At 44.8% G+C, this 27,318-nt stretch overlaps 4 protein-coding genes across 5 annotated transcripts; 3 read left to right on the top strand and 1 right to left on the bottom strand.

The window, feature by feature from the left end:
* The first annotated feature begins 4,985 nt into the window (after positions 1-4,985).
* Positions 4,986-6,144, top strand: LOC112880046 (protein EARLY RESPONSIVE TO DEHYDRATION 15-like). 2 transcript variants are annotated; one of them, XM_025944511.1, is made up of 2 exons: positions 4,986-5,147; positions 5,353-6,144. In XM_025944511.1, exon 2 carries the CDS (start codon positions 5,376-5,378, stop codon positions 5,844-5,846), a length of 471 nt encoding a protein of 156 aa, XP_025800296.1. In that variant the 5' UTR covers positions 4,986-5,147; positions 5,353-5,375; the 3' UTR covers positions 5,847-6,144. The 2 variants fall into 2 exon arrangements, with proteins under 2 accessions (XP_025800296.1, XP_025800295.1); XM_025944510.1 differs by having other exon boundaries at positions 5,078-5,147; positions 5,233-6,144.
* A 1,644-nt stretch (positions 6,145-7,788) lies between these two features.
* Positions 7,789-12,694, bottom strand: LOC112880045 (ubiquitin carboxyl-terminal hydrolase 24). Its single transcript, XM_025944509.1, has 7 exons — positions 12,344-12,694; positions 11,065-11,796; positions 10,797-10,984; positions 10,005-10,246; positions 9,221-9,363; positions 8,630-8,806; positions 7,789-8,279 (listed from the first exon to the last, which is right to left on the bottom strand). Exons 1-7 carry the CDS (start codon positions 12,371-12,373, stop codon positions 8,091-8,093), a joined length of 1,701 nt encoding a protein of 566 aa, XP_025800294.1. The 5' UTR covers positions 12,374-12,694; the 3' UTR covers positions 7,789-8,090.
* A 1,351-nt stretch (positions 12,695-14,045) lies between these two features.
* LOC112883439 (UDP-N-acetylglucosamine--dolichyl-phosphate N-acetylglucosaminephosphotransferase-like) lies at positions 14,046-19,511 on the top strand. Its single transcript, XM_025948736.1, has 11 exons — positions 14,046-14,641; positions 15,706-15,793; positions 15,889-15,980; positions 16,079-16,197; positions 17,132-17,247; positions 17,323-17,450; positions 17,551-17,637; positions 18,021-18,081; positions 18,188-18,228; positions 18,322-18,442; positions 19,061-19,511. The coding sequence occupies exons 1-11, from the start codon at positions 14,280-14,282 to the stop codon at positions 19,118-19,120; spliced, it is 1,275 nt and encodes a 424-aa protein (XP_025804521.1). The 5' UTR covers positions 14,046-14,279; the 3' UTR covers positions 19,121-19,511.
* Positions 19,512-20,454: 943 nt separating this feature from the next.
* On the top strand, positions 20,455-26,470 carry LOC112882091 (protein ENHANCED DISEASE RESISTANCE 2-like). The gene is made up of 22 exons (XM_025947076.1): positions 20,455-20,949; positions 21,296-21,370; positions 21,818-21,871; positions 21,945-22,010; positions 22,431-22,528; positions 22,610-22,665; positions 22,757-22,873; positions 22,960-23,000; positions 23,102-23,202; positions 23,284-23,379; positions 23,472-23,536; positions 23,617-23,688; positions 23,803-23,958; positions 24,111-24,322; positions 24,435-24,474; positions 24,590-24,735; positions 24,821-24,922; positions 25,126-25,170; positions 25,258-25,398; positions 25,495-25,590; positions 25,789-25,890; positions 26,127-26,470. The coding sequence occupies exons 1-22, from the start codon at positions 20,470-20,472 to the stop codon at positions 26,298-26,300; spliced, it is 2,535 nt and encodes an 844-aa protein (XP_025802861.1). The 5' UTR covers positions 20,455-20,469; the 3' UTR covers positions 26,301-26,470.
* The last annotated feature ends 848 nt before the right edge of the window (positions 26,471-27,318 follow it).

Here is a 27,318-nt window from a genome sequence, read left to right as displayed (position 1 = left end):
CCGCAGTTGGAACCCTAGAGCCCCGGGGGTATTCTCCCTTGTTCTGCCGCCGCCGCCAAGAAGAGAGGGCCGAACAAGTAAAGGAGGAGCTTGGAGACAAGCCGCCTGAAGTCGAAGAGCGAAGGAAGCTGTCAGTGCTGGAGACGCCACGGAGCATCTTCCCCACACCGGCGCCCCCGATCGACGCCCGATGACACCCCTGCTTTGCTTGTCAGACCCGGGCTCACGGGACTGTGGACATAGCGTACGTATTCTAGGATAAGGGATGGGACATGGCCCACGCTCTATATCTGTTGTAATTGCTCGTAGCGAAGTAGGACTACTCATACAGTAGTAAAACTAGTCGGAGATGATAGGAAACTACCCGAAAAGTATTCGGGTAGAACTTCTGGGCTCGTATCCGACTAGAACTTCCATGTAACCCTATCCCCTCAAACTATATAAGGGCAGACAGGAACCCCCTCAAAACATCAGATCACCTGATCACCACCTAACGCAATACAAACCATACAGGACGTAGGGTATTACGCTCTCGGCGGCCTGAACCTGTCTAAACTTTGTGTTCCTTGCACCTTCGAGTTCTTGATCTCGGCGACACCCTACCTACAAACTCACCACCTTGGGGGTATCCCTCGATGGGCGTGGCGGTAAAATACCGACACTGCCTGCGCTGCTCTGACCCGCCACGGCCGCGCCTCCCCGCTGCTGCGCCCTGTTCTTCTTCGAACCACCCGGTATGTGCCGCCGCCGCTCACCTGCACCTCCTTGTTGCTGTCGGCGTGATGCCAAACCCACCGTAGAAGGCCTTAGTCACCCCTACCCGTCGCGTTGTTTGCAAGGACCTTGCCGTCGCCCTCGTCCACCCTTGCAGCCGCGACGTCGCTGCGGCGCGGCTTGCCGGAGCACCGCACGCGTCACGGCCATGCCGCGGCCCTGTATCCTAGGTGCTCGCACGCATGCGCTCACGTCCTGCACCGGCCAGCCAATAGGCCGAGCCATGGCTCGTTGCTCCACCACCTCACTGTCGCCCTGCCCCTGCTCCTCACCGGAGCCCAGCCGTGTCCTGGTGGCACCCTAGCATGGCGGCACGCACCGACGCCACGGCGTCGCACACGTCGCGGCCAAGCACTTTCGGGCATTTGATCGAACACCCCCGGCGCGCTCGCACACACATCGGCCCACATGCACACAGATCCGCACAGGCCCGAGCTGCACCGGATCTGGCCACCACACCAGATCCGATGGGGAGACCAACAAGCGGGACCCACCTGTCACGGGAGCAAAGGGCGCTGCCCCCTGGACCCGCTCTGTTAGAGAGAGGGAGAGGGGGAGATGGGCCAGACTGAGCAGGCCTGCAAGGCCGCAGGCCGAGCCACTAACCAGCTAGCCGGCCCTTGAACCGAGCCAAGTCGATGGGCCAGACCGAGCCGGCCCAACGCTTTCAGCCCAAAATTCTGAGCCGTGTCCCATCTCTTTTCTTTCTCTTGGCCTAACGGGGGGCCCCACCTGTCAGCCTTGAGGTGAGACTAACCAGTGGATCCCACTGACCCGCTGACCCCGTTAACCGTTGACCGGTCGATGCTGACATCAGCAGGGCCCACTACTGACGTCAGCAGGTACTGACCCCCTTGCGACGTCATGCTGACGTTAGCATACCATGTGGCACGCTCTGGTGTTGCCACGTGTCACTGCCGAGTGTTTTTATTTTTCAAAATTCTTTTATTAATTTCAAAAATAGGTTTTTCCTATAAAATTCATAATAAATCAACCGGACCTTCGAAAATTATGAAACCATATTAGAAGAAGTATGGAACTGGTTTCATAATTTTTAGAGTAGATTTTGTGGTAATCTGGATCTTATTTGGTGACTTTTCTGCACTTTTGCATCTTGATCCTTACCCTTACTCGTATTTACGAATAGGACCCGACTACGAGGAGCTGATCGACGGCCAGAACCACCCGGAGGCCCAGGAGGACTTCGAAGAACCATCAGGTTTGAATACCTATTATACATTACTTGGTAGATATGCTATTGCTCCCTAATGTGTTGCGATAAAATGAACATGCATAGCCTATTTACTTACCTAAATTCCTTGCTATCCTATACACTTGATATATGAAATGTCCTGCTATGCTTGCATGTGTAAGTGTGAGAATGGATGAATAGTCTTGGCGCGAGTGGAGTTACATTTCTAAGGAGTTGGTGCCTAGGGCTTTTTAGCCGGAAGCAAGCGAACTTAACTCGATCTTGGATCGAGGGCTTGGGGTGTATATCTTGGCATATCCTACGGAGTACTTGTAATGGGTACAACTTTGTAGTTACTTGGTTGAGGAGTTGGGGGCACCCGTAATGGGTGCAGTTGCGGACCATTGCGGTGGAGACGCATGTGACGAAGAGTAACTATAATTAGTGGGACTATGTTAAGTGTGCACATCACTTACCTATTATGAGGGTGGGCCCGGTCCGGGGCTAGCAAGTACGGTACCAAGCCGGTGGGAGGATCGAGTATTGGTGCAGGGGAAGGAGGTGCTGATCTCACGTTCCCCGAGACGCAAGGGAGGGTTCACAGTCCCGGGACGACCTCCTGGGGGAGGATGTGCCCAAGATCCGGGAAAGCCTGATGGAGTCGTGGCTCCTAGTCCTATTTCAGTAGACCGGTGTCTCGTCGTTCAGTTGGCTGATCCCCGGCTGGCTTCGATTCGAGTGGGTCCAGATGTACAATCCCTGTAGGGTGAAAACTATACGTATAGTCACGTTCTCGGTCATGCACAACCCTACTCTTCTGTTGCTCTTATTAGATAGCGTTACTCATATTTTCTACCTTCCTCTAGTGGTGACTTCCTGCCTGGGGCAGTCGAGGTGTGAGGAGCGAGAGTTCTTGCACCGACTTGGTGGTTTTGAAAGGTGTGTGTGGACCGGGAGTTCGGGATGCCGGAATGGCCCGAGTTTGGAGTTTGGAGGATAATATACTTGTTATTGCGCATGCATAGGAAATTTCAGCTTATATCCTTGAACGTTTGTATAGTCCGCTTTAAAGATTGCATACGGATGGTGACGTGGATCTATCCCATTCCTTGGGGATAGTTTGGTACATGCATGATCCGACCTGGAGTTCGATCCCAACGATGACGGATGGTACGATTGAAGCCCACGCTACGCTCAAGTTTGCCTGTGGAGAAGATTCCGGAAGATGAATGATGGGCCAGAAGGCTAGATATCGTTTTCCGTTTTCTGTCTGTTCGCTTAACCCCAAGGGGTTTGTAATGGACCCCGTACTGCAAATTCTATGGATTTATATATTAATTAAATCCATATTTGACCTTACGCAAGGTATGACTATAATATTATATCTAAAATGAGTTCTGTATATGATAACGCTCGATTTAGAAACTATCACAATTATACGGGAAGTCGGATTCTTAAATTGGGAACCCGGTTCGTTTCAATGAATCAATTCCATTTCCATCACGGGAGACGGAGATCTAATCTATCGCAGGATGATCAGCCTGGAAATGCTCGGCGGGCACCAGCGAACGCGGGAATTTGGGGACGCAGCCGGCCGCGGCTGCCGCGACCGGCGGGTCAGTCGTGTCTCGGCGGTGGTCTGGTCTTGCCCCGCAAAGCCGGTGGTCGTCATCGATCTCCAACCGTGTGCAGCATGGTGTGCCTGCGCTTCCACGTTCCGCTTAATTGTAGCTGTTGACCCTGCTCGAGTCGCTGCTGGGTCGCCGTGGTACGACTTTTGTTTCCAAGACGCCGTCAACACACCTACCACGTGCAAAAAAAATTGGCTTCCCTGCAATCTTGTTTTACATGTACTCCACTCCATTGGACACGTCCGGCGAGCTTCTTCGGCACGGTCGTCGTCTCCTGTACTAGCCTTTCTTAAGTTTGGCGCTTTTGAACGAGAAGATCCGAAAAGCTGACGAGGAAATACTACCAAGGACAAGGGCTATAGAAAATCGATCAGTGATGACGAACTGCGTGGAAATCAAAGTGGCAGTTGCCCCCAACTTCGTCTTGATGCCATCACCCCACTGGCTTAATTATAAAAACGAACGCTTCACCGAGAATCAATTTGCAGTTAAGTTTATGTGCTTATTAAGACGTACGTGCCGGTTTCGGATTGCGACGTCCGTCTTTGTCTCTAGTAGCGTGCTTATCGGGTCCATTCCTAATTCTTGTGGTGGTTTAGTTCCTGATGCCGTATGCCACGTCCTTGAATACTAATTGATTCCATGGACCATGCAAGTTTGTTTCAGATCTGGTCACAATGGGTATGTTCATAGGGATGGATATCTTTAATCGTGCATGCCACTATTCGACGCAATGACATCACAATCCAGCAAACAGAAAAGGATTGAGTTTTCGTTAAAGAATGATAATGCGTCTGCCTCTAGGCTCGGTCAAGACAAGCTGAAACATGCATGCTACCTCAATCCACCGTTAATTTATGCATGTTGGATGGCTATTTATTTAGTCGAAACTTACCCATCCGATTCGAGTTCGAGACTCGTATTTTCGATGGTGGTAGGTTACATACTCATCGAAGGTGTAATTCTTTTTATCAATTTTAAGATCCGGAACCATTTTTGAAAATAAAATTAACTAGCTCAAAATTGTTTAATCAAAAGCAGCACCCGCGGTTGACTGCTGCCACGGTTTCCACGTTGTACGTCCATCTCCGGCCTCCCTCCTTTCGTCCTTACCAGCCAGGAACCTTCCTGCGGAATAAACTACTCCCCCTTTCCGTTCAGAAAAAAAAACAAAGAATAAACTACTCTCCCCCATCACCACACCGGCACAGACCAATCATACCGTCCCCGCGAACCGCAGAGCGCCCACAGAAAATCCGGTCGCCGCGCGCCAGCCGTTTACTTTACCCCACTGGCCTGGCCACACCGCGTCCGCGAGAAAGGGGCCAAGCCGACCAGTCCCCATCGTCCCTCCGCCCCCACCCACCTGGAAGCCGCCCCGCCCCGGCGAAGCGACCCAGCTCCGGCGTCGCACCGCGCCTGGCTATAAACACCCGCCCCCTCCCCACCGCGGCCCGGCACGGCAGCCAAAAACCACCCGAAAACTGCACGAGATATCTCCCTTGTCCGCTCGGCTCGGCACGTCCAAAGCGAAGCGAAGCGAGGAAAAGGTAAGCTCGAACACCAGAAAGCTTTCTTTCTCAGATCTGTCATCTGTGGTGGAGCTAACGAGTTCCCCTTCCGGATCTGAGCGAGCTGAGCTCGGGCGATCGGATCGCGGGAGCTGCTGGCTGTTGCACGAGCACGAGCTCGCTGCTGGAGCAAGCTGAGGCTAAAAGCTGATGCATGCTATCTCTCTTCCCGTGCTTGTTCCAGGCAGTAGAGCTGAGCAGAGGAGGATGAGCACCATGGCCATGGCGTCGTCGTCGCTGAACCCGAACGCGCCGCTCTTCATCCCGGCGGCGTACCGCCAGGTGGAGGACTTCTCGCCCGAGTGGTGGGAGCTCGTCAAGACCACCGCCTGGTTCCGCGACCACTGGTTCCGCCAGCACCAGCTCCACGAGGCGGCCTACGAGGCCGCCTTCGGGCTCCCCGACGACGCCGACGTCGACGTCGCCGCGCTCCTCCCCGACGACTCCGTCGACCTGCTCGACACCGACGACCTCTTCTACGCGCCCGACCACCACGTCGCCAAGCCCGCCGGGTACGACCTCGACGTGCTCAGGGCGGTGAGCCTCGGCTCCCCGAGGGCCGTCGTCGGCGCCCCGTCGCCGCGCGCCCAGCAGCAGCAGCAGAGGCACGCGGACAAGCCGGCGCAGCACGTCGGCGTCAGGGGCGCGGCGCGCCGCGTCATCCACCAGCCTCGCTAGAGCCCTTTCTTCGTCTCATGGCGACCCACGATGGCTGCTGCCGCTGCTGTCTAGTGTAACTTCAAGCCTAGTTTGTTTCTGTGTATACGACTAAAAAAGAGAGAGGAGAGAGCCAACCGAGGAGTCTGGTGCTTTCCTCTCCTTGTGTTCAGTTCAGGTCAGGTCGATCGAGCTGTTTTAGAAAAGAGAAAAAAAAAGCAAGCAAAAAAAATGGAGTGATGCAGAGTCATGTACTACTCCTCCCTTGTTCATGTTGTTGGATATAAGATGGCAAGCAGTCCGATGTTAGAACTCTTCACCGGATGCTTCTTCCTTGGTCTTTGCTCTTTCTTTTTTTTTTATGTGGGGGGGGGGGGGGGGTTATGTGTCCTGAATTCGAGCCTGAAAATGTGATCTCTGATTGCGATGATGGTGATTCTGCTTGACTCACTCCTTCCATCACGAGGTTTACAAGCAATGCCAATATCTCTAGTTCTTGGGGAAAAGGATGATGAAGAGTGATGGTACACTGGGCGGTACAAGCATCAGGTAGTATCTGAAAGTGTCGCTGCGTAGAAGGGATTGAAAGCTCCTTTGGGTTTCTCAGATGATGCAGCACTCAAGCAAATGATAGATGCTAGATGGAAACGGCTTGGAATTGGTCCCTGCAGGATGGAATTCTTGGTCCGTAGGTATTGATCATTGACGAACGGATTTGGCTTGCATTAGGTTGCCTGGTCTATTTCAGGACGCTCCACTCTGCCTCACTCTGCTTTTCTATTGTTTCACTCTGTTTCAGATAGCTTAACTTTATTTCAACTTTTATCAAGTGCAGATAGCACTGAGTTGTTAAGGCTTCAAGATCCTACATGAAGCCAAGCAGCAACATGAGCAACTTTCCAAATTGCCTTTCGGATGCCTAGCGATCTCTACCGTCCGCATCTACTGCCTAGTGACTAATGAGAGGGGGGGGAATGAACTTGTATTTCGATCGTTCAAACGTCTAAGTCATAGAAAACACTGAAGAACCACTCTGAATTTTGCCAGCTTGACAAATAGTAGTACCACAGAGCTTCTGGGAATCAAGAAGAATGCCACAACTGCAGGTCTAACCGATTGCAGTCAAAAGAAAAGACTACAAAAGTGCAGTTTGCTACTCTTTTCTAAAATCAGCTTGCCTGGAGTAGCAACCAACCAGCCCCGTCCATTTATCGCTATCTTTTCACACAATTACCATCGTGGCTTGTGAAACATTTGTTTCAACAATTCGTTAGGCTATTCACAATGGAAGTTTCATAGAGTATTTCATGGTATTAATTAGCCTGCCACATCAGCAATTTGGATGACATGGCACACCATTTAAGAAGTAAGAGTTTTATGAAGTTTCACGAGGATGAAACTATGTTAACCCATTTCCAAGAACTTGGAAACCGTGTGAAACCTCCATTAAGAGTGTTTTATTTCATCTTCACACAATTGAGTAAATACTATTGGTTATTTATTTGCAGCATTTAAGTAGTATGTTGGCATATGAAATAGTAAGATAAAACTCTCTACTGAGAGAGGGTGTTTCATCCTTTTACAAAGTTGACGTGGCATTGACATGAAACCCTCATTGTGATTAGCCTTAGTCCACATAGAAGCGGAATTGCTGTGGGCGCATTAAGTGTGTATGAATCAGAAGAAAGACTTTTCCCAAAACAATACTTCATGTCAGACGAAAGCGTACTCACTTCACACCTTCCTTGACATGTTGCAGTCAACGGCAAGGACTCCATGACAGGGACATGCCACCATGAAAACGAAATGATTTGAAGGTTTCCAAACAGGCTAATCATGCTTGCAAGGCACATGCACCAGCTAAATTATTCCCTGCATCACTTGGCACTCCCACAAAGGAAGACAAGGCACATGGCCATGCTAATGCTCATGTTTTCTCTCCAACCATTCCAGAACTATTCTATGCACAACCATTTCGAGCAGTTGTTGGCGACAGGGGTGACCATGATTAACATCCCATGATTAGTTTGCTGATCATTACAATGATACGCGGTTGAATTTTACAGGACCTCAAAATGGGCTGAAGAAAAATCCCACTCTCGCTATGCAACCAAGCATATATAAACAATAAACACAGGCAACCAGGGCGCTCAACACGATACTCTGCGGTTCCTCAGCAGCTACATTAACAGTACCATAGTTAGATGGTATATCTGGCTGTTTAAGCAGCAGCAATAAGGGCTACTAATCAACTGCGTAGTACTTTCAGACTTGCTGGTAGAACAGGATATATGCTTGGTCATGCAAGACCTCATTCTGGCCCACGGGGGCGACGGCATCATCGTCAAACCGAAGCCACTGGCCATTGGCATGCTTTGCATGAGCAGTGTAGTGCCCCCTGTATGGGTCTCTCCCATGATGAGTTATGGTCGCAACAAGTTCATATTTTCTACCCTGCATACAACGAAGACGAAAAGTTAGATCAAGTGATTCAGTAGTAATCAATCAACTCTAATATCATTTCAATCTCTGTTATGAGTTATGACCATATAAATTTGCTTTGCCTCAAGTGCATTCGCACAGTGATTGTTCTACAAACTTAATGCACAATTAATGTACTGATCTCGATTTGCGTGGCAAAAAAGATGCTACTAGTGAATTCAGAATAACTGTCCAACAATTAGGACAATGGAGGCAACTAGAGACATAAAAGCATTCCTGCACGTGAGAACCATTGATCCAATAGAAGATATCAACAAATATATCAAATAAACATTTGCAGAGGCAATACAGCAAACTATTACCTCTGACACTGGCGAGCTCAGCAGTTCACGACTAAGAACCAGCTGGAGAGGGAAGTGGAGTGGCTTATAAAGTTTAGTGCTCCCATGATTTCCATAACTGAACCTCTTCAGGTGCAGTATCATTATCTTTGAAAGCGTCTGTATCTTGAATGATTTTCTAGCCGTCACAACACCAGCCTGTAAGGTCAAGTTTGATATTACATTGTAACTGTAGCTGATTGCAATAAGTTACTGCATCTATTTATAAAAGAAGAGCTGTACTGTGGCACTAAAAATAAACAAAATGTAGAAAATTACAGTTCAATGTAGCTTTAAGTTGTAGCAAATTCAAGAGAAGACAAACATTGAAATAGACAAAAGGTAACTGAGTAGGCATATGCCCATCTTTAAAAAGGCACAAATCCAAAACAAAAATTGTAAAGGCATTCTAGAATGCATCTTGTAAAACAAACTAGAAGATACATTTCACAATTTTGCCTATGCAAGTAGTTCTGCAAGCAAAATGCATTGCATCACATTCATGGATAGCATCACTTGTATTGTACGCAATGAATTCAAGATCAAATTACTAAATACAAAGTAACAAGGTACCTTTCCAGCAGCTGTTCTGTATCCTTCTAAAGACTCAGGAGCAGAGAAAAGATGAAGTGCATCGTTCAGTGTCTGAACAGCATCTGGGAATATATCAAGATGGAGAAGTAGGAAGGGCTCAACTGTAGCTGATGCTTTGTTACCTGGCAAGTGCAAAGAATAATCATCAGTACACAACAGTAAGAAGGTTGATAGCCTGTAGTGGGTAAAATAGAAGCGTTTGAATAGAATATCACCATACTCCAGTGGGGAAAATAGAAGCCTTTGAATGGAGCTCTTTTAACTTACAGGATTGCAGAGGCAGAACTGACTCATGCAATTTCAGCAAAACTTTAATGGCAGTAACAACAACGCAGAATTGGGATGATGATAACTGATAAGCAACCTTACAGGACATAGAATAGTTCTAGATTCTTTCTTATTCTAGACTTCTAGTAAAGGTGAAACACAAAGAAGATTTAATTGACAACATGTAGAGCTCTTGCTGTAAAAGCTAATGAACCAGATCAGGCAGAGATGAAAAGTTTGATGACAGCACGTACAGCAGGAGGCCAACGGTGACAGCAATAGGAGTTGTTCAACACATTAAATGCCTGGTAAAGCAGGGTTTACAGAGTTGGGAATTGATGTACAAAATATTTCTAAAATTGTTTCATGGGAACATGATGCAGGCATAACAAATAAAGAAAAAAACATAGTTTCCAAAAAAAATCTTTCATAGAGATATATCCAGTTCAGTTATTTACACACCAAAAAAAGTTATCTCTTAGGAAAAGACTTTTACCTGCAGCTTTAACAACACTCTGTAGTTGCCCCCCAAAAATAGCACTTAGTTCAGATGGAACAAAACTCTGAGTTCTAACTATTGCAGATTTGTTCTTTCGTCCAACGGTCTCCCAAGCATCATCATCAGCAGAAGAAACAACCATACCCTCCTTTGAATTCGAACCATTGCCATTAAGCTTCAGCAGTTCATCATGCATTCTATTCATGGCAAAACTTAAAAATTCTTGAGCATCTTCTTGCCTGCAGAAATACAGAAATGCAAAGCATCATGAACTGAAACAAATGTTTTAATTGCAAAGGAGATTTATACTGAACATAACAGAAAACAGCATGCACACTGTCCATACAAACAACTGTCAGAACAAAATCGATAACAAAGTACCATAAAATGCCATTAGACCATTTGGGAGCCTCTGAAAATGATCATGTGACCATGATTGTAAACATAGCTTCCAACAATCCAACATAGATATGCCAAGTTTGGTTTGTGGTAGAGAACAATCAAGATATATAGCAGCATTAGTGGGATCAGCTAAAAAAACTATCAATATGTAATAGTCCAGGTCTTGTTACTTTTTTTTTTTTTGATAAACAGGTCTGGCTACTTGCTACACTCGATGAGATTAAAATCTCAACACAAAGTCCTAAAAGGAAAAAGCCTCAACACAACAATAGAATAAATAGACCTATTGCTATGTTCAATTAGCAGGCACAGCATTCACAACTTCAGGAGTTTTACTGCCTCACAAAGAAAAAAATATGCCTAAGAACAGAATCAGCAAGCACTTACCTTGGCCGAGCAGATGTTCCAGCATGCACATCTGGTGTAAAGTTTCTCAGAACAGTATCGAACATGGCAGGATTAAGTGGTTTTGCCGCAACTGTAACAGCCTTCTCATTTTTCTTCATAATTGACTCATCAAGCACATCAAATTGAGAGAGGAACTCAACAAATGCACTCAGAGTTGGGTAGCCAACCTAAAATGAAAGGGCTGGTCAGAACAAAGGAAATCAAATAAGCACCAATATCGCATCAGACTGAATTGTTTAGGTGGTACCTTAGGTATACTTCGGTTTCTCAAATCCTGTAAAAGGTGGACAAAAGGCGAGCATGAAAGCAACGCCTGCAAAGTTGCATTCAAGAAGCAAATATTTCCTGTGTTCCTCAAACCATGAGGAAGCAAGGGCATGTTCTGAGAGGCTTTCTTGTTTAAGCTTGTGACCGCCTCATCTGCTGGAGCTGAAACAATAGGTGTATCAAAAATTGGGCTTCCATTTTCAGTTATTTCCTTTACCTTGTCTAACTTTCTGTCTTGAGTAGATTTGGTGCCGTTCTTGTCCACCTCTGGCACTGCATGTGGTGTTTCATTGCTGATGCTTTTGGCAGTAACAACTGGAGGCACAACAGGCATAGCTGGAGGAACAACAGCCTCCTTCTTCCTCACATTCTCTAATACACCATTGTTAGGAGAAACATTCACAGGGGGGCATCCATTAGCCAGAACTGGTCCACCATTTGGAAAGCTAGGTCCTATAGCTTCCTTTTTATTACTGCATGAATTCTTCCTTGTAATGACACTGCTCTGAGCATCTGCTGATTTTGCAGGAAGAACAACACCTTTAGCAATAGGACTTGATGCTTTCTGCAGACTCAGAACTGAAAAGTTCAGCGAGCCAAACTGGATCTCTGGATGTTCCCATGATTTGGTCACACTTTTAGTCGGACTTTTGAGAGGCTGCCCCTGGAACAACTTCGTCTCATCCTCTGTAAAGGACCCGAACAGCAACATCTGCATCACATACAGAGGCAACTGGATAATTAGAAAACCAGGACGACTTGGGCAACTTTGCTTGTTAACGTAACTCATGCCGCATAAAATCTACGGCATATGGAACTAGTTGTACTGTGAGCCGTTTGGAAAGGAGCTCTATGCATTTAAGGAAACTTCAATTTCTACTTGGATTTACATCAGAACTAGTGCCACACTCACCCGCAGCGCCGCACACATTGAAAGCAAGAATATCTCAAGCACTGATCAATGATCACCAACTAACATCCAAACTAAGTCGACAGTCCGATAGCTTATGCACTCTAGTAAAGCCGGTATGATTCACGCACACGCAGCAGCATTGAATCGTCATGACAGGTACTACAAAAACCCTATCCAATCAACTCACTCAGAACCCCAACCTTCAACCACCCCACCCGCTTTAATGCGCTACACCATAGGAGCAGGACGAGCAGTGCGGCAGTACGGACAGTTATGTATGCCGCACAATTACACCTAAACCGATGCCAATGCAAACACACGGGCGGGAGGAGGAGCGGATGGGTACCTTGTCGCCGCTGCCGCCGCCTCCACTCATCTCGGCTGCGGTGGGGAGGCCAATCTCTGGGCGCCGGAAGTGGCCGCTCGGGGAACCTCTTGGGAGCTCTTCTGCGACCGGGGCCAGAGGAAGCCGAGGTCGCAGGTGGGAGACATCAAAGGCGGCGGCGGCGGGGCGGCGCCGAGTGGGGAGTGGCCGTCCGCGCGACCAGCAGCACGGCGCGGTTCCGTTCGGTGGGGAGGCGGTCGTGGTCCGCGTGGCCGGGCCGGGGCGGCGCGATGGGGCTGGGCGGCGGGGACGGCGAAGCCCCGGCGGGGCGAGGTGTAGGGTTTGGGGAGGGGAGAGGCGAGGCGAGGGGGTTGGGACTTCGGGGAGGGAGGACGGGGGTTGCTTGGGTTGGTAGTATTTGTCGATGCGGGCGGGCGAATCGTGGGCTGGGCTGTACGTGGGGCGGCACGGGCTGCCCGCGCGGTTTTTTTTTAATTGGGCGATCGCGGGACGGTTGGTGAACAAACTCGTCTTGGCACCCACAGTGTCCCCTTTTTTTTTTCTTCGTTTGGCATTGCGGTTACTTCATTAAAAAGAATCTAAGCATCTTCCCGTTGGGTTAGGATTATAGCTTTGAAGTATCTTTTTTAGATACATATAATAACAAAAAAAATATTGAAACTACCAAAGATTTCCTTGATATCATTTTTTTTCGGAATGTTATGCTTGTATAGTTTTCAAAAGTCCTGTTAATAACCTCACTAAACTTTCTTACTTGGTTTGGAGTTTTCTTTTGTCTCTATCACTAGAACTTTGACCCTTCTTCTAGCTCAAAATTTCTTCTCGAACATGGGTTGTAAACTTCAAGGCAAAGTTTTGATGTGAGACTCTTACATTTACAGTGCAGGATACTTAGGTATTTGGGTGTAAGTGTTAAGGTAAGACTGTTGATACACGATTAAGCACCTGCATAAATGCAATCCTTATAATGCAAACCAATGCATAACTACTTTGATAGTACATCCTAAAATTCTGGTGCAAACTCAAGCATTTCATTCACCTTATAAGCACTTAGTACATCTAACATGGTAAAGAAATCAATTTTGCCACCTAAATACCATGTCTAAGCACGTGTCCTTAAAATAAACACAAGCTAAAACTTCTTATTTGATGCAAAATAAAGTGTCCACAAAATGTTAAAACTTGAAGTTGATTTTTGGTGAATCAGTATTTTTATATCGATTCTGATCCTCCTACACGAATTTATAACTCTCTTTATTGAGCGATATATGGTTAACTTTTGAACATGCTTTTTAGTGCTACTTGGGGCAGCTCTAACTCAAGAACTTCCGGAGCTTCTCATTTCTCAAAACGGGGGTTGTGGCTACATTTAAATGTATTTTTGTTGAACAATTTTATTATTGCTTTGTATCGAACACATGTATTTAGACCCCACTATTTCATCATACAAAGTTCAAATCATACACAAATCTTTTTTTGAATCCTATACAAATCTTGGAGCTAAAGTTGTGCTAGGCTAAGCTCAAATCAGGAGCTCTCAAAAAAGTCTAGCCGAGGTTGCTCATGACAGCTTGGGATCCATTTTAAAATTTTTTAAAAAGCTTGGGACCCATTTGCCAGAGAGACACAATACGGGGTCGACCCCACCTAATAGACAGACTTCTCGGCTGGCCCAGCAGCCGCGGACTTCAATTCCACGCAAGATCCCAGCACGACCCCCTCATACTCCAGTGCCCGACGGCCGAACACGTGACTGCAGCCAATGAGGGCGCTCCACGTCACCTCGCGGCCGCTCTAATAAAACCCTTCTCCGTTGCCTTGCCCGCCGGCGGCGACCTCCAGACACCAGCCCGCCGCCGCCGCACACACCGCGAGGCCTCGAGTGGCTAGCTCGTTGTGGAGAGCAAATTCACCAAACCCCGGAACCGTCCCTCCCATGGCCGCCCGCCGCAGGCCCGCGGCGGCCGCTGCCCGGGCCCCGCCTACGCAGCCGCCACCGGCAGATGCGGCGGCGGCGCCAGGCGAGCCGGCGAAGGAACCGGTTCTACGGCCGCCGAACCTGGGCGTGGCCGCTGCTGCGGCGGTGCTCTTCCTCGCGCCCTTCTCGTACCTCGCGTTCGTGCACTACCCGCTGGACGCTGATCTGCGGGGATCCATCCTCAAATGTGGCGCCATGAGCCTCGGTGGCTTCTTCATTGTGCTCAAGCTCATCCCGGTCGCGGCCCGCTACCACCTGCGCCGCCGGATGTTCGGCTACGACATCAACAAGAAGGGCTTGCCCACGGGCGAGATCAAAGTGTGAGTGTGCAAGCACATTTACATGTCCTCGTGCAAATGCCATTCCTCTAGGAGTAGATTTAAGTCGATTCAAGTGTTTGGCTTCAGGGCATACTTTTATCTGGTTGCAACAGTACTGTAAATACACTTGATTTCAGCTCGATTGAAATCAATTACAATAACTGCACAACCTAAGCTAGCTGGTTTTGTTCGGTTCTTGTGCATAACTTGGAAATTGTGTTTCAAAAAGAGAGATCTTCTTTAAGAAAATGTGCATAATTTTGAAATTAGAGGTTGCTCTTTGGATGGCGGGTGAAGCTGGAATTTCCTGGAGGGGTGGCTGAGGCTGATTCTTGGTAGTTAATGGACCCCATCTTACTTGAAGGGCTACACTTTATCACTATAGTTTGATTTGATGTTATCATATGAAATTCTTCTTTTGAGGAATTTAGTATTCAAGATTTTTTTTCCATTTTTAGTTTATGGAGTAAATAAATTCTAATACAAGTAGTCCTAGCTTCATCAATAGCTTAAGCCCTTAATTTGGGATGTCTAGCAGTCGAGCTTCACCACTGTACTGAATAGCCCTTAATATTAAACCCAGTTGCATAGCCAAGGGTTGCTAAAAAAACCTTCCCTTTAGCTCACATACCTATGTCTACAGTTCATGCACTTCCTCATCTCCTTATGTTTTGTACAAACCAAATTCTTGGTCTGTCTTGGGAAATGTCCTTGGTTCTCTGAATTTCACTAATTTAGAAAAAAATAGATAAAAGGTGCTGTTTGAACGTGATGTCTTATTAATGTTTTCTCCTTCAATGAATCTGATGCATTCCAGTACTTATATGTGACTTAAGGTTGTGGTAAACCCAGTTGTAGACACTTTTAACCAGGTAGCGAAGGTATAACCTTAGAATTTTAGATGACTGTGTAGAAATTCATACTGAACAGCTGAAGCCACAATATTATAAGTTGAATAATATCACTGTGTGCACCATTCACACAAAAGCTTTTGCACTGTGATCTGACAAAATAATAAGTTAAATGGCATTCTTGTTTGCCTAAATGTTGTATTTGTTTTGCAGGCCTGAGGCACTAGGTCTTGTTGTGGGGATTGTCTACTTGGTCACTGCAATTATATTTCAGCAGTTTCACTATGCAGAAGACTCCATTGTATGCTGCGATCAGTAATAATTTTTGACATTCACAAACTATGTCTTATGCCCTGAAACATGTTTGACAGGTACTTTTGTTGTTTCTTGTTGCAGTGGCTTGTTGAATATAATGCAGCATTGGCATCAGTCTGTTTTATGATTCTTCTTGGATTTGTTGATGATGTTCTTGATATTCCATGGAGAGTGTATGTTGCTTGTCTGACAGTTTTTCTGTTCAGTTGAATAGTGATTTGCAACTGCTGTTGCTAATAGATTGATTTTGGAATGGTCTACATTGAAGCAGGAAACTGGCACTGCCCACGATTGCAGCACTTCCTTTGTTGATGGCATATGCTGGTGGTACTTCCATCATTATTCCAAAGCCTTTAACACCTTATGTTGGGCTAACAGTTTTGGAGCTAGGTATGTGCATACCTGCATAAGCTTAAAACGGGTTGCAACTATATGTTTACTATTTGGTGGTTGCAGCACTTCTTTTTACAGTTGGTGCTGCTTTATTGTGTTCCTAATTTTTGTGAGCCGAGGTCCCCTGCAAGTCTTTGCTCTTTAGCTTTTCCATTGTCCAAAATAAGCCCCCCACTTTGGATCTTAGTCCAAGTGTGCCACTAGGTCAGTGTCGCTAAACTTCATATGGACTAATACTATATAAAAAAGGCTTTTCATGGAATAATGTTTACAGTATTTTCAAGTTTTTCTAAATCTTGAGAAGTTAGTTGACTTCTGAGAAACACAGATTCATATGCTTATCATCTCGTGCAAGTGTATCACTTTATTCATAAGTGACACACAACCTGTCTGTTCATTTTTTTATAAAATCTGATATTTTGCAATCGAGCATGATAATTCTGTTACAGCGTCTATGGTTGTCCTTGTTCTTGCTTAGTGGTGAGTATCTGGCTTTTTAATCCCCTGGACCTTTAGGTCTTAGCTGTTTCTCTTCCGCTTCTGCTCCTTCTCTGTTCTGGGTCTATGTTTTTGTTTGGACTGTGGTGTACCATCTCTTTTCCTTCTTAATAATGTCGGGAAGCTCTCTTGCCAGTTCGAGGGGAAAAAACTGTGACGGCATAAGGTTTTTGCTGGACTATTGGCAACAGTGCTTTATGCCTTTATGCTTGATGTCTGGATGTTGATTGGTAGGAATACTAGATAATAATCTGTCTTCAGTGCTCATTTTCGTGAACTACTTATAAAAAACTCCTCGATTGCATGATTACTTATTTGCTTTTGCTTATGAAACCTGTTCCAATTTCAGCTCTGTAGGTAAATCCTGTTTCTGTATTCTGATTCTATAATCAGAAGTTCTATACACTGACCTTTCATTTCCTTTGTCATGCAGGTTTATTTTACAAGCTATTCATGCTCTTGTTAGCAGTCTTTTGTACAAACTCAATAAATATACATGCTGGCATAAATGGACTTGAAGTTGGGCAGACAGTTGTTATATCTGCTGCGGTAAATATATTCCCTATGTGAAGTACACAAATCTTGAATACCACTCATCTCCTGATGACGTGTGGCACTTTCCAGGTTTTGATACATAATGTAATGCGCATAGGATCCTCTACAGACATTGAAACTCAGCAAGCTCATGAATTCTCTATTTATCTTGTCTTGCCTTTCCTAGCCACTTCATTAGCTCTGCTAGCTTTTAACTGGTAAGGACCTTGAGAAGCACGATAGATCTGTTTAAATAGAGATTTCCTTTTTGCCTTCTTTTCTTTGGAAAAAAACATCATGTGTACATGTATACATCAGGTATCCTTCGATTGTTTTTGTTGGTGATACCTACACCTATTTTGCTGGAATGGCTTTGGCTGTGGTAGGAATTCTGGGACATTTCAGGTAAACATTCCTTAATTGTCTCCCACAAATTTCACTACTTGAACACCATTTATCAGTCAAATCTCAGCCAGCTTATTCCACATCTGACCGTTTGTGATGTGGATTAGATCCAGAAGAACTTTTGTCAATCTGACATCCAGACTTGTGCCTTGGAGTCTGCAGTTTGTACACACTTTTTATTGCCAACCTTTGTAGGGTGGATATGTGGGGTTGAAAAGCTATCTTGACTCTGAAATCAAACTTGTGCCATCAAAATTTCTTATGCATGTCCACTTGACATCTGTAGCATGCGCATATGCTAGATTCACATACAGACACACAGTTTACTTTACCTGTTATTATGCAGCTGATCGATGACTGTTTTGACCGTTTTGAGTTTGCAGTGAGACGTTATTACTCTTCTTTTTACCTCAAGTTCTAAATTTCTTGTGTTCAGTCCCGCAGGTCAGGATAAATACTTTTCATCTAATTCCTTTGTTCTGACTCCATTGATAGCTGACTAGGTGCTTGATATGCTTACACTTTGGATTTATGTCTTTATTTCCTGCAGCTCTTTCACTTTGTTCCTTGCCCAAGACATAGGTTGCCAAGGTACCTTTTGTATTGTTTTGACCTGGAATCATGAAGATAACTTATTATGCCATGAATTCTTATTAGGTTTCTAAATTATGCTTCCATCCATAGGTTTGATCCTCAAACAGGTCTTTTGACTGGTACCAAAGATGGAAATCTGGTCAACATATTCCTTAGATTATTTGGAAAGTGCTCAGAGAAGGCCCTTTGCATAAGGCTCCTTATTTTTCAGGTAGACTGAAAGGCCCTTTTGGTGCAGACTACTATCTCACTTTGTTGTGATTTTATTTCTTGACTTCCAAATATCTCATGAACTAGTTAGCACTGTGTTGATTATTTGCTTATGCCGCAAACAAGTCATCATTTACATTTCCAAAGTTCTATTCTGAATTCGGAACAGGAGAAACTTTTATTACAGCTAGAGAATTTAAGAAAGAACAAGTTAAATAGACTCTTATGTTGAACTAGGCACAAGATTCATTGGTCAAGTCAGAAATTGGATGAAGCTTGTCAGCATGCACGTCAATGTAAATCAGCAGGGTTTTCTAATACGTTGTGCTTACAATAGATATGAGGCATGCTGTCATACACCAAAGTTCAGCATGCAAGATGTCACTGTTTTTTCCTTGATGTTTTTGCATGATTGCATCATGGAATTAGCTTTCCTATGTCAATACTGGGAAACATGGACACAGAATAATTTCATGTAAACTTGTGCTTTTTACCAGCCTGTTTGTTGAAGCAACCTCTACAAATCCCTTGATATATCTGCATTGTGATGTACAGCCATGTGAACATTTGTCTTGCAGTTTTATTTTGGGATCATAACCCTCGTCCTCATGTCTGACAGGCTCTATGTTGCGTATTCTGCTTCTGGCTAAGATACATGCTTACTGGATGGTACAAATGATGACTTGCAGAAGACATCTATCACTATACTTATCAGAAAAATCAGTGGCATCTGATGACCGCCGGTTCCATCGACATATTTGTAGACTAACTGCCCAAATTGTCCAATACTGGTGGAAGAGAGCATCTTGTCATTCACGCACTTGCCTTTTATCCTTTCAAAAAAAATTGCCTTTTATGATTAGCCTTTGTATTTGTTTCCTATACTTCTTGTGCTAACTACAGTTCCTAACCTTTTTTAACTACAATGTACAATGGTTTTGGCTTCAAGGAAGTTTGCTGTCCTGTACACTTGTACTGTCTAGTAGTCTTCACGCCATTGGGAAAAAAGCTTGTTGCGAATTGCAGTACGAGATTTTTCTCTCTATATATTTGTGTATCAAGAGTCCACCCTCGAAGTCTATTTCTTCTGTTTTGCTTCAGTGAAATGGGACCGTGAATGTATGACTTTACTATTCAGACCAAACAAAAAGATTAGAGTTCAGTGTTCGCCATCCTCTACTGTTTTACATGTATTTTACATTTAGCATGAAACAAAAGTTTTAGAATTGACCCTACTGTTTTTTTTTCCATACATTTTACATTCAGACCAACCACAACCATCCCTTCTATTCCCTCCGTTCCAAATTATAGGTCGTTTTGGCTACATAGTTTTTGCTATATATCTAGATATTGTGTATATCTAGATTTATAGAAAAATTATGTATATAGAAAAATTACGTATTTAGAAATTTTAAAACGGTCTATAATTTGGAACGGAGGGAATAGTTATTTTCTGTCATCCTATTGTAGCCATCCCCTTTCTTATCACCTCACTGGCTCACTCCCCTGCCTCCTCCAATTTACATTTTGCAGCTCCCCTACCGCCGATCCTGCCATCCACCCGCGGCGTCTTTGCCGTGCCACCGCCCAGTGCCAGTTTGATCGCCTCCCAAGCATTCCGATCCCTTTTAAGCTTGGGATCCCTGACGAACTTCTGTCACCACCAATTGCAGCATGTCAGAGTCTAGTTCAATGATAAGATATGGTGCTTTCTAACAGCTTATATTTTCTCCGTTTTATTATATTTGCTGGTAGCACACCATACACACTAATCAAGAAAGGACGAGTTCAAAAAAGAAGTCATTACAAAATGACCATCCATACTCCTATTAAATAAAACGGTGCAACAATTTTTTTCTATTCGAAAACATTGATTAATTAGGAGCGTAGAGTGAAAATATAATAATAGTTACACTCTTGGTATCCTTAATGGACAAGCACCGCAAGAATATTTATAAACACAGAGTAATCATATACGATGGATCCCACGGAGACGGAGACAATCTAGGATGAGATCATTCATCCGTCATGCCAAACACACAATGCTTTGGCCCATCAACTATACTATCTTTAGAAGCTTGCTCAATGTCAAATACAGCCACTGCGCGTCTCCCGCCCGGCCACCCTTGTAACCGCTCCCTCCCCCCTCTGCTTCCCTCTCCTCCCCGATCGCCGCGCGATCGGCCCCAAATGCTTGGTGTGCCAACCAACATGCTGAGCTCGTCGGCGTCGAGGCGGGACGCCGCGGCGGCCAGGGCGGCCAAGAGCGGGGAGCTCCCCAAGTCGGCCGGCATCTCCTGGAAGGACGTTGCGGCCGCGGCCACCGCCAAGAACAGCGAGCTGTCCAAGGCGGTGACCGCCGTTAGGGAGGCCGCGGCCGTGCACCACGAGGGCTGGATGGTGCGCTACGGCCGCCGGAAGATCGGCAGGTCCTTCTTCCACACGCGCTACTTCGTGCTCGAGAGCAGGCTGCTCGCCTACTACAAGAAGAAGCCCAAGGATAACATGGTGCGCATTTCCTGCTAGCTTGATTGCCAGTTCCATATATAGTTGCTAGGGTTTGTTCTTCTATTTTTATTTTGGGTGCAATGCGGTAGCGCATTCTCCAAACACAAAATGGTGATCCATTAAGCATGATGTATAACAACTATGTTTTAACGTACCAGTTAATTATGTTCCAAAATTGCCGATTAACTAATTATTAAGTTCGTGTTTTTAGATATAAGTACCCTTTTTGTTACCTGCACTCTTGCTGTTTCTGATACCATACAGAACAATTAATCATGCCTTGATTTCCCAACATATCCACCTGTACTGTTTAATAATTTGGTGGAATTTGCGGATGTGCATCCAGGTTCCCCTCAAGTCCCTGCTGATAGATGGGAATTGCAGGGTGGAGGATAGAGGGCTCAAAACTCATCATGGACAAGTGAGTTTGCTTTCCAATTTTGTTTCCTAGCTTATCTGAATGTCATTTGGTGAGTGATGTCCTTGGGTATATTATATATGGTGTAGATGATACTGCATCCTGCTACAAGAAACTTAATAGATGCATCATGTCTGTTCCCTTTCTTGAAACACGCCATATACATAATGTCTGGGACCCTTTTCATCCATGACTAACTATTTTGTGCAAAATAAAGGACCCACTCCCATCTAAGCACTTCAAAATTGGTTATATGAAACGGCCCAGATTTTTACACATGCTGCGAGCTATTTCAAAATGTTCTTTTCAGGGTGGGTACAGGCTTTTGGCTCATCTGAATAATTCATCTGACTAAGTGTTGCGCAGGGACGTGATTTTCTACTTGGCAGCCGTAGTCAGTTTTTCATGTTGTTATTCTCATCCCTCTTTGGACTTTTTTCTTATTTTCAGATGATTTATGTCCTGTGTGTTTATAACCAGAAAGAAAAGGAGCATCAAATCACGGTCAGTTCTAATGCTTCAATCCTTAACCAGAACCACACTCCTCTCTTATTTATCTGGCGAATTCATTTCACAGATGGGCGCTCACGATATTGAAGATGCGCTGGTCTGGAAAAAGAAAATAGAGCTCCTCATTGATCAGGTGCAGTCTGTCTCTTACTGCAACCCCGTTTTATGGATATGAAACAATTGCTACAAACATGAAATATGTCTGGAGAAAAGCTTGGATTTCAGTAGCCCATTTGATAAATTCTTTAGATTGGTTAAGAAGTTGATGATACTGTATTACTCTTGTAATTAAACAGTAGGCAGTAATTCTTTTATAGTAGATCACAGTGCTAGAATGTGATACGAGCTTCTTAGATCCCATAGTTCATTGCATCAGAGGCAGTTGATCACTGTCTTCAGAAAACTTGCAACGTAATCAAACTTAATAGACGCGTAGTGGGACACGAGTCAGCACTCTATCTTAGCTCGTTTTGTATTGTAGAAAACATCCCAACTCAAGAACAGATTTTACATGTTGTTTTAGTACACATACCGATTCACTCCATTTTTGCAGAAACCGGACCCTGCAGCTAAAAACCATAAGGCGTTCGCTACAATGGACTTCGATATGGATCTTGGAGGGCAGTTTTCATTGTCAGATCGTGACAGTGCGTAAGTGCCATTCCATCTCTTAAGAGTACCTTGTGTGTGAGGCGTTTTACTGAATCAGCTAGAAACTTATTACTAATGCAGAGCTGAAGAAGAAGAGGAACGGCCAACTTTAACTCGCAGGAAAACTATAGGGAATGGTACCATCTACCATGTGAAGTTAAATACTAAGTTGCAGCATTTATATCCATTGCATGTTACACATTTTCACCATGTCATTTCTGTTGTTAGGTCCCCCGGATTCAGTACATGATTGGACCAAAGATGCTGATTTTGGTCTGTCCAATCAGAATGAACCCACTCAACTTTATTCTAAGAAGAACTGGCGACTACTTCGATGCCAAAATGGCAAGTCTGTGTTTCTCTCCTTAGGTGTTCATCCTTCCTTGGAGGATGTTTGAACTTGGGGTCGCTTACTGGTTTGTCATTGGCAGGGGTGCGCATTTTTGAAGAACTTCTGGAAGTGGAATACCTTGTATGTTCCAGCTATAAAATTTTTACATTTGCCAAAAAAAAACCTGGATAGAATCTGAAAAATCTGAAGTAAATGACAACATATTGCCTCATGACATGTAGGCAAGAAGCTGTAGCCGAGCTATGAGAGCTGTTGGAGTAGTGGAAGCCACATGTGAAGCCATTTTTGGGCTGATGATGAGCATGGATGCAACACGATACGAGTAAGCATATATGGTCCTTGGACTTGGTGCTTCTCTAATGCGAATATTTAATTTCACCTCTGATCTTTCTTCTCTATTTAGGTGGGACTGTAGCTTTCGCCAGGGTAGTTTAGTTGAAGAGGTTGATGGTCACACCGCAGTACTATATCATAGGTTGCAGCTGCATTGGTGTACAAGGTAACTACAATTCTCACAGATGGACAAGTTCTTATGATTAGCTTTTGTTTCTGATTATTCTCAATGAAATTTCCATCTACATGAACATGCAGGTTCGTCTGGCCTCGGGATCTGTGTTATGTTCGGTATTGGCGGCGTAACGATGATGGAAGCTATGGTAAATTGTTGAGTTATAATTTTTCCAAGGCTCGTTTACTCTTTTTAGTGACTCCTTTCTGACAGTGTTTACACATGCAGTTGTGCTATTTCGATCTACAGAACATCCAAACTGTAGTCGGCAACGAGGATATGTGAGGGCTCTTATTGAAAGTAATTTTCCTTGGGCCCATATTAAGTCCCGCATCTACCTTTACTAGACATTCCAGATAAACAAAAATGTCAGCTTCAATTTCTTTTCTTTCTCTGAAATTTCAACTAGTTCAGGTGGAGGGTTCAAGATTTGTCCTCTCAAGAGTCGCAATGGAAGACCCCGTACTCAGGTTCAGCACCTTATGCAGATTGACCTGAAGGGATGGTTCCTGAATTACTCTACTTCCTTTCAGTATCATTCTTTGCTGCAGATACTGAACTGTGTTTCCGGTACTGAAATACTGTTTTTCTTGTGCTATAAACATTAACAACTTCATATTTGGTATGAGGGAACGAATTAAGTTTATTAAATTGGCCACTCAGTCCTATTGTCCCACCGATTCATTCTGGTCCTTATGGCTCTAATTTACACTTACTCCCAGGGCTGCGTGAATATTTTTCCCAAACAGATGATATCCATATAACTCCAAGGATTCCTGCAATGGAGAGCATGGCTGATGATGAGAAGCCTAATGAAGTTGACCCCAAGACTAAACCAGCAGATCAAGAACGTGCAGAAAATAAAAACATGGGAACAATTGATGAAGAATCAGATGACGACGAGGATTATCAGGTTCCTGAAGCTGATATAGAGGTGCCAAATGTCCTAGACTAAACTATGAACCAAAATCCATGAATGCTTAACTTACTACAGGTTTCGCATTTTCCTCACTTCATACTAATCCTTGATCAAAACCAATTTACAGGAAGGTCCTAACAAATTTGACAATGAAGCTAAACACACAGGTTTGTTTCCTACTTTCTCCAACATTCCTGCATTCTCATATCTGTTGTTGTCAAGTTCCAGGGCATGTGTTTTATTTGTCTTTCTGTAACAGAAGTAGCTTTCTCACTATGACAGATGAGCCTCCAGAAAAAATTGATTTATCTTGCTTTTCTGGGATTCTCCATCATGATCCGGAGGAGAAAAGCCGCAACTGTTGGACAGTACCTGACAGCAAGCTTTTCAAAGTTCGTAGCAAGAACTTCCCACATGACAAATCAAAGGTCTAAATCTTCCTGTTTGTATTTTATTACTTGTATTTTATCAGATAATATACAGAATCTTAACATGCTAATATCCAAGTTACAGATACCTGCAGCAAGTTATCTCATGGAGCTTGCAGCCATTGATTGGTTCAAGGACACCAAGCGCATGGATAATGTTGGAAGGCAAAAAAATTGTGTTGCTCAGGTAACCAAAAAGCTGGTCTAATTTCTTATCCTATTCTTATATTGCTCATGTTACTTTATAACTTCAGTTTTATACCATTTCACTAATAATCACGATCCAACTACAAAATAATTTATCAATAATAGATACCATTGCTGTTATCAGAGGACCAGCACAAAAAACTTTCCTTATTTACATGGCTCTTTCTTTTACTTATTTTATAGGTTGCTGCTGACAAAGGGATGCATACATTTATTGTCAACTTGCAGGTAAATCGGTAATATCGTAAGAACTGTTCTCAGTCTTTAACTTATTTATCCGTTTGAATTCTTTTTTGTGAATTTATCCTCTTGTAGATTCCCGGATCAACTCATTACAGCTTAGTCATGTATTTCGTCACGAGTTCCTTGAAAAAAGGATCGTTACTGCAGCGTTTCTTTGATGGCGATGATGACTTCCGCAATAGCAGGCTAAAGCTTATACCATCTGTTCCTAAGGTCTTTTTCTCACACAGCAGCCATGTTGGGTGCAGTGATATTTTTTTGTATTACTCGTCATCATTGTGCCTTAAAAAGGGAAACTGAAATCTTCAGGGCTCTTGGATAGTGCGGCAGAGTGTTGGCAGCACCCCTTGTTTGCTGGGAAAGGCTGTGGATTGTAGCTACGTACGAGGTCCTGGGTATTTGGAGGTGAGTTTGAGTCAAGTAATGTTATACTTGAAATATGTCCAATACATCGCTTATGTTTTCATCCTTGTTTTGCTTAAAAAGATTAATCTCGGCGTGCTGTGTTTCGGCAGCTCCAAAATTGATTGATCATATACAATTATTAAATGTTTCGGTCCTTCGTGAAAAAGGAAATGCATCTTAGCGTGTTGTTTTTGACAGGTGGACGTCGACATTGGTTCTTCAGCAGTAGCAAATGGAGTTTTGGGCTTGGTATTTGGTGTTGTCACAACATTAGTAGTTGATATGGCTTTCCTAATACAGGTTGGTGGCCCTTTTCTACCTTGACAGACTTTTTCTACATGACCCTGATGTCTTTTTTTGTTTTCCGCTAAGATTGCAAATGCAATTCAATCTTGGTAAAGATGGCCCGTTACTAGATTCTCGTTGGGATAAAAAATGCTTCCTTCCCTATGAGAGAACCGGAGGCTTGTCCTGTCAATGTATGTGAGGATCTCACTTTTGGCTGTTTAATCATCTGCTATTACTCGTACCTTCAGGCAAACACGTACGAGGAGCTCCCGGAGCAAGTCATAGGCGCAGCTCGGCTGGCCCATGTGGAACCCTCTACAGCTGTAGTTCCTAACCTTGAAACCAACAGTGAGAGCAACAAAGATAATAGTAGCAACGACGCTACATCTTCAGAGGATGATTCGTCGAAGAAAACCAACTGATTTAGCCTTTTTTTGTGAGGAATTCGATGAGATTTTCTGTTTTTATCCTTTCAAGCTCTGTAATTAGTTCTCAACCACTGCACCAACTTGCAGTCAGGTTGATCTCTGCGAGCGCCTATATTGAGTTCAGAACTTCAGAGTTCAGACATGCTCTTTTATTCCCTTTTCCATTACAGTTCATTCTTATTCTTCGCTTCAGTTTGTGAGTGCGATTCCATATGTGCAGGCGAGCAACGTCATAGACTTACAGTACAATACTATCTGGTGAACAAATTCGACTGTCTAATTACTAACAATATTTGTCAGCAACCAAGACATGATGGTGTGCGATTAACTGATTATATTAGCAAAGCAGCAGAATTTCCGAAAGAAAAAAGGCATTAGCTGCAAGAAGAAAACAAGCGCCGCAATCTGTAGGATAAATAGTGAAATGATCAATGGTCCTCTAGTTCGTTGCAAAGCTCTCACCGCTCGCCGTTGCCAGCGAGATCACGAAGGGGGCGGCGCAAGAGCAGGAAGGCCGGCATGGCTCAGGCCCGGCGTCGCGGCACACTTGGCAACCACGCCGGGCACCAACGTGGCGAAGCGGCAGATCCGATGGAGCCCCGGCCGGCGCGGGCGGCAGCCATGCCGGCTTCCTTGGGTGGAACGGAACGTCGCCGCCGGTGCGCTCTGGTTGCGAAACTTCGCTCAGAGTTCAGATGGCGGGCACCGTTTCGCCCTCGTTCGGAGTTCCGGCGGCACGGGTTCGGCGGTCAGCCGTCTACCTCGGCGATGTCGGCGGCGACGTCCAGGCCGGCCACGGCGCGCCGCTGCCGTCGCGTCCGTGTCGGGTAGCGACGCCGACGCCTGCGTAATCAAGCCAGACAGCCGAGGGAGCGCGAGCCACGACAGGACGGCTCGTCCAATCGGGTATCCCCTGCTGAATCTCGGCCGTTGCGTGAGGATTGAACGGCTCTCAGGTACCCAGGGGGTGGACGGTATATGAAATACCGTCCACCCCCGGACGGTAAACGAA

The sequence above is a fragment of the Panicum hallii genome, chromosome 2 (assembly GCF_002211085.1).
Source record: "Panicum hallii strain FIL2 chromosome 2, PHallii_v3.1, whole genome shotgun sequence".
Taxonomy (NCBI): domain Eukaryota; kingdom Viridiplantae; phylum Streptophyta; class Magnoliopsida; order Poales; family Poaceae; genus Panicum; species Panicum hallii.
This window is presented reverse-complemented; position numbering and strand designations above follow the sequence as displayed.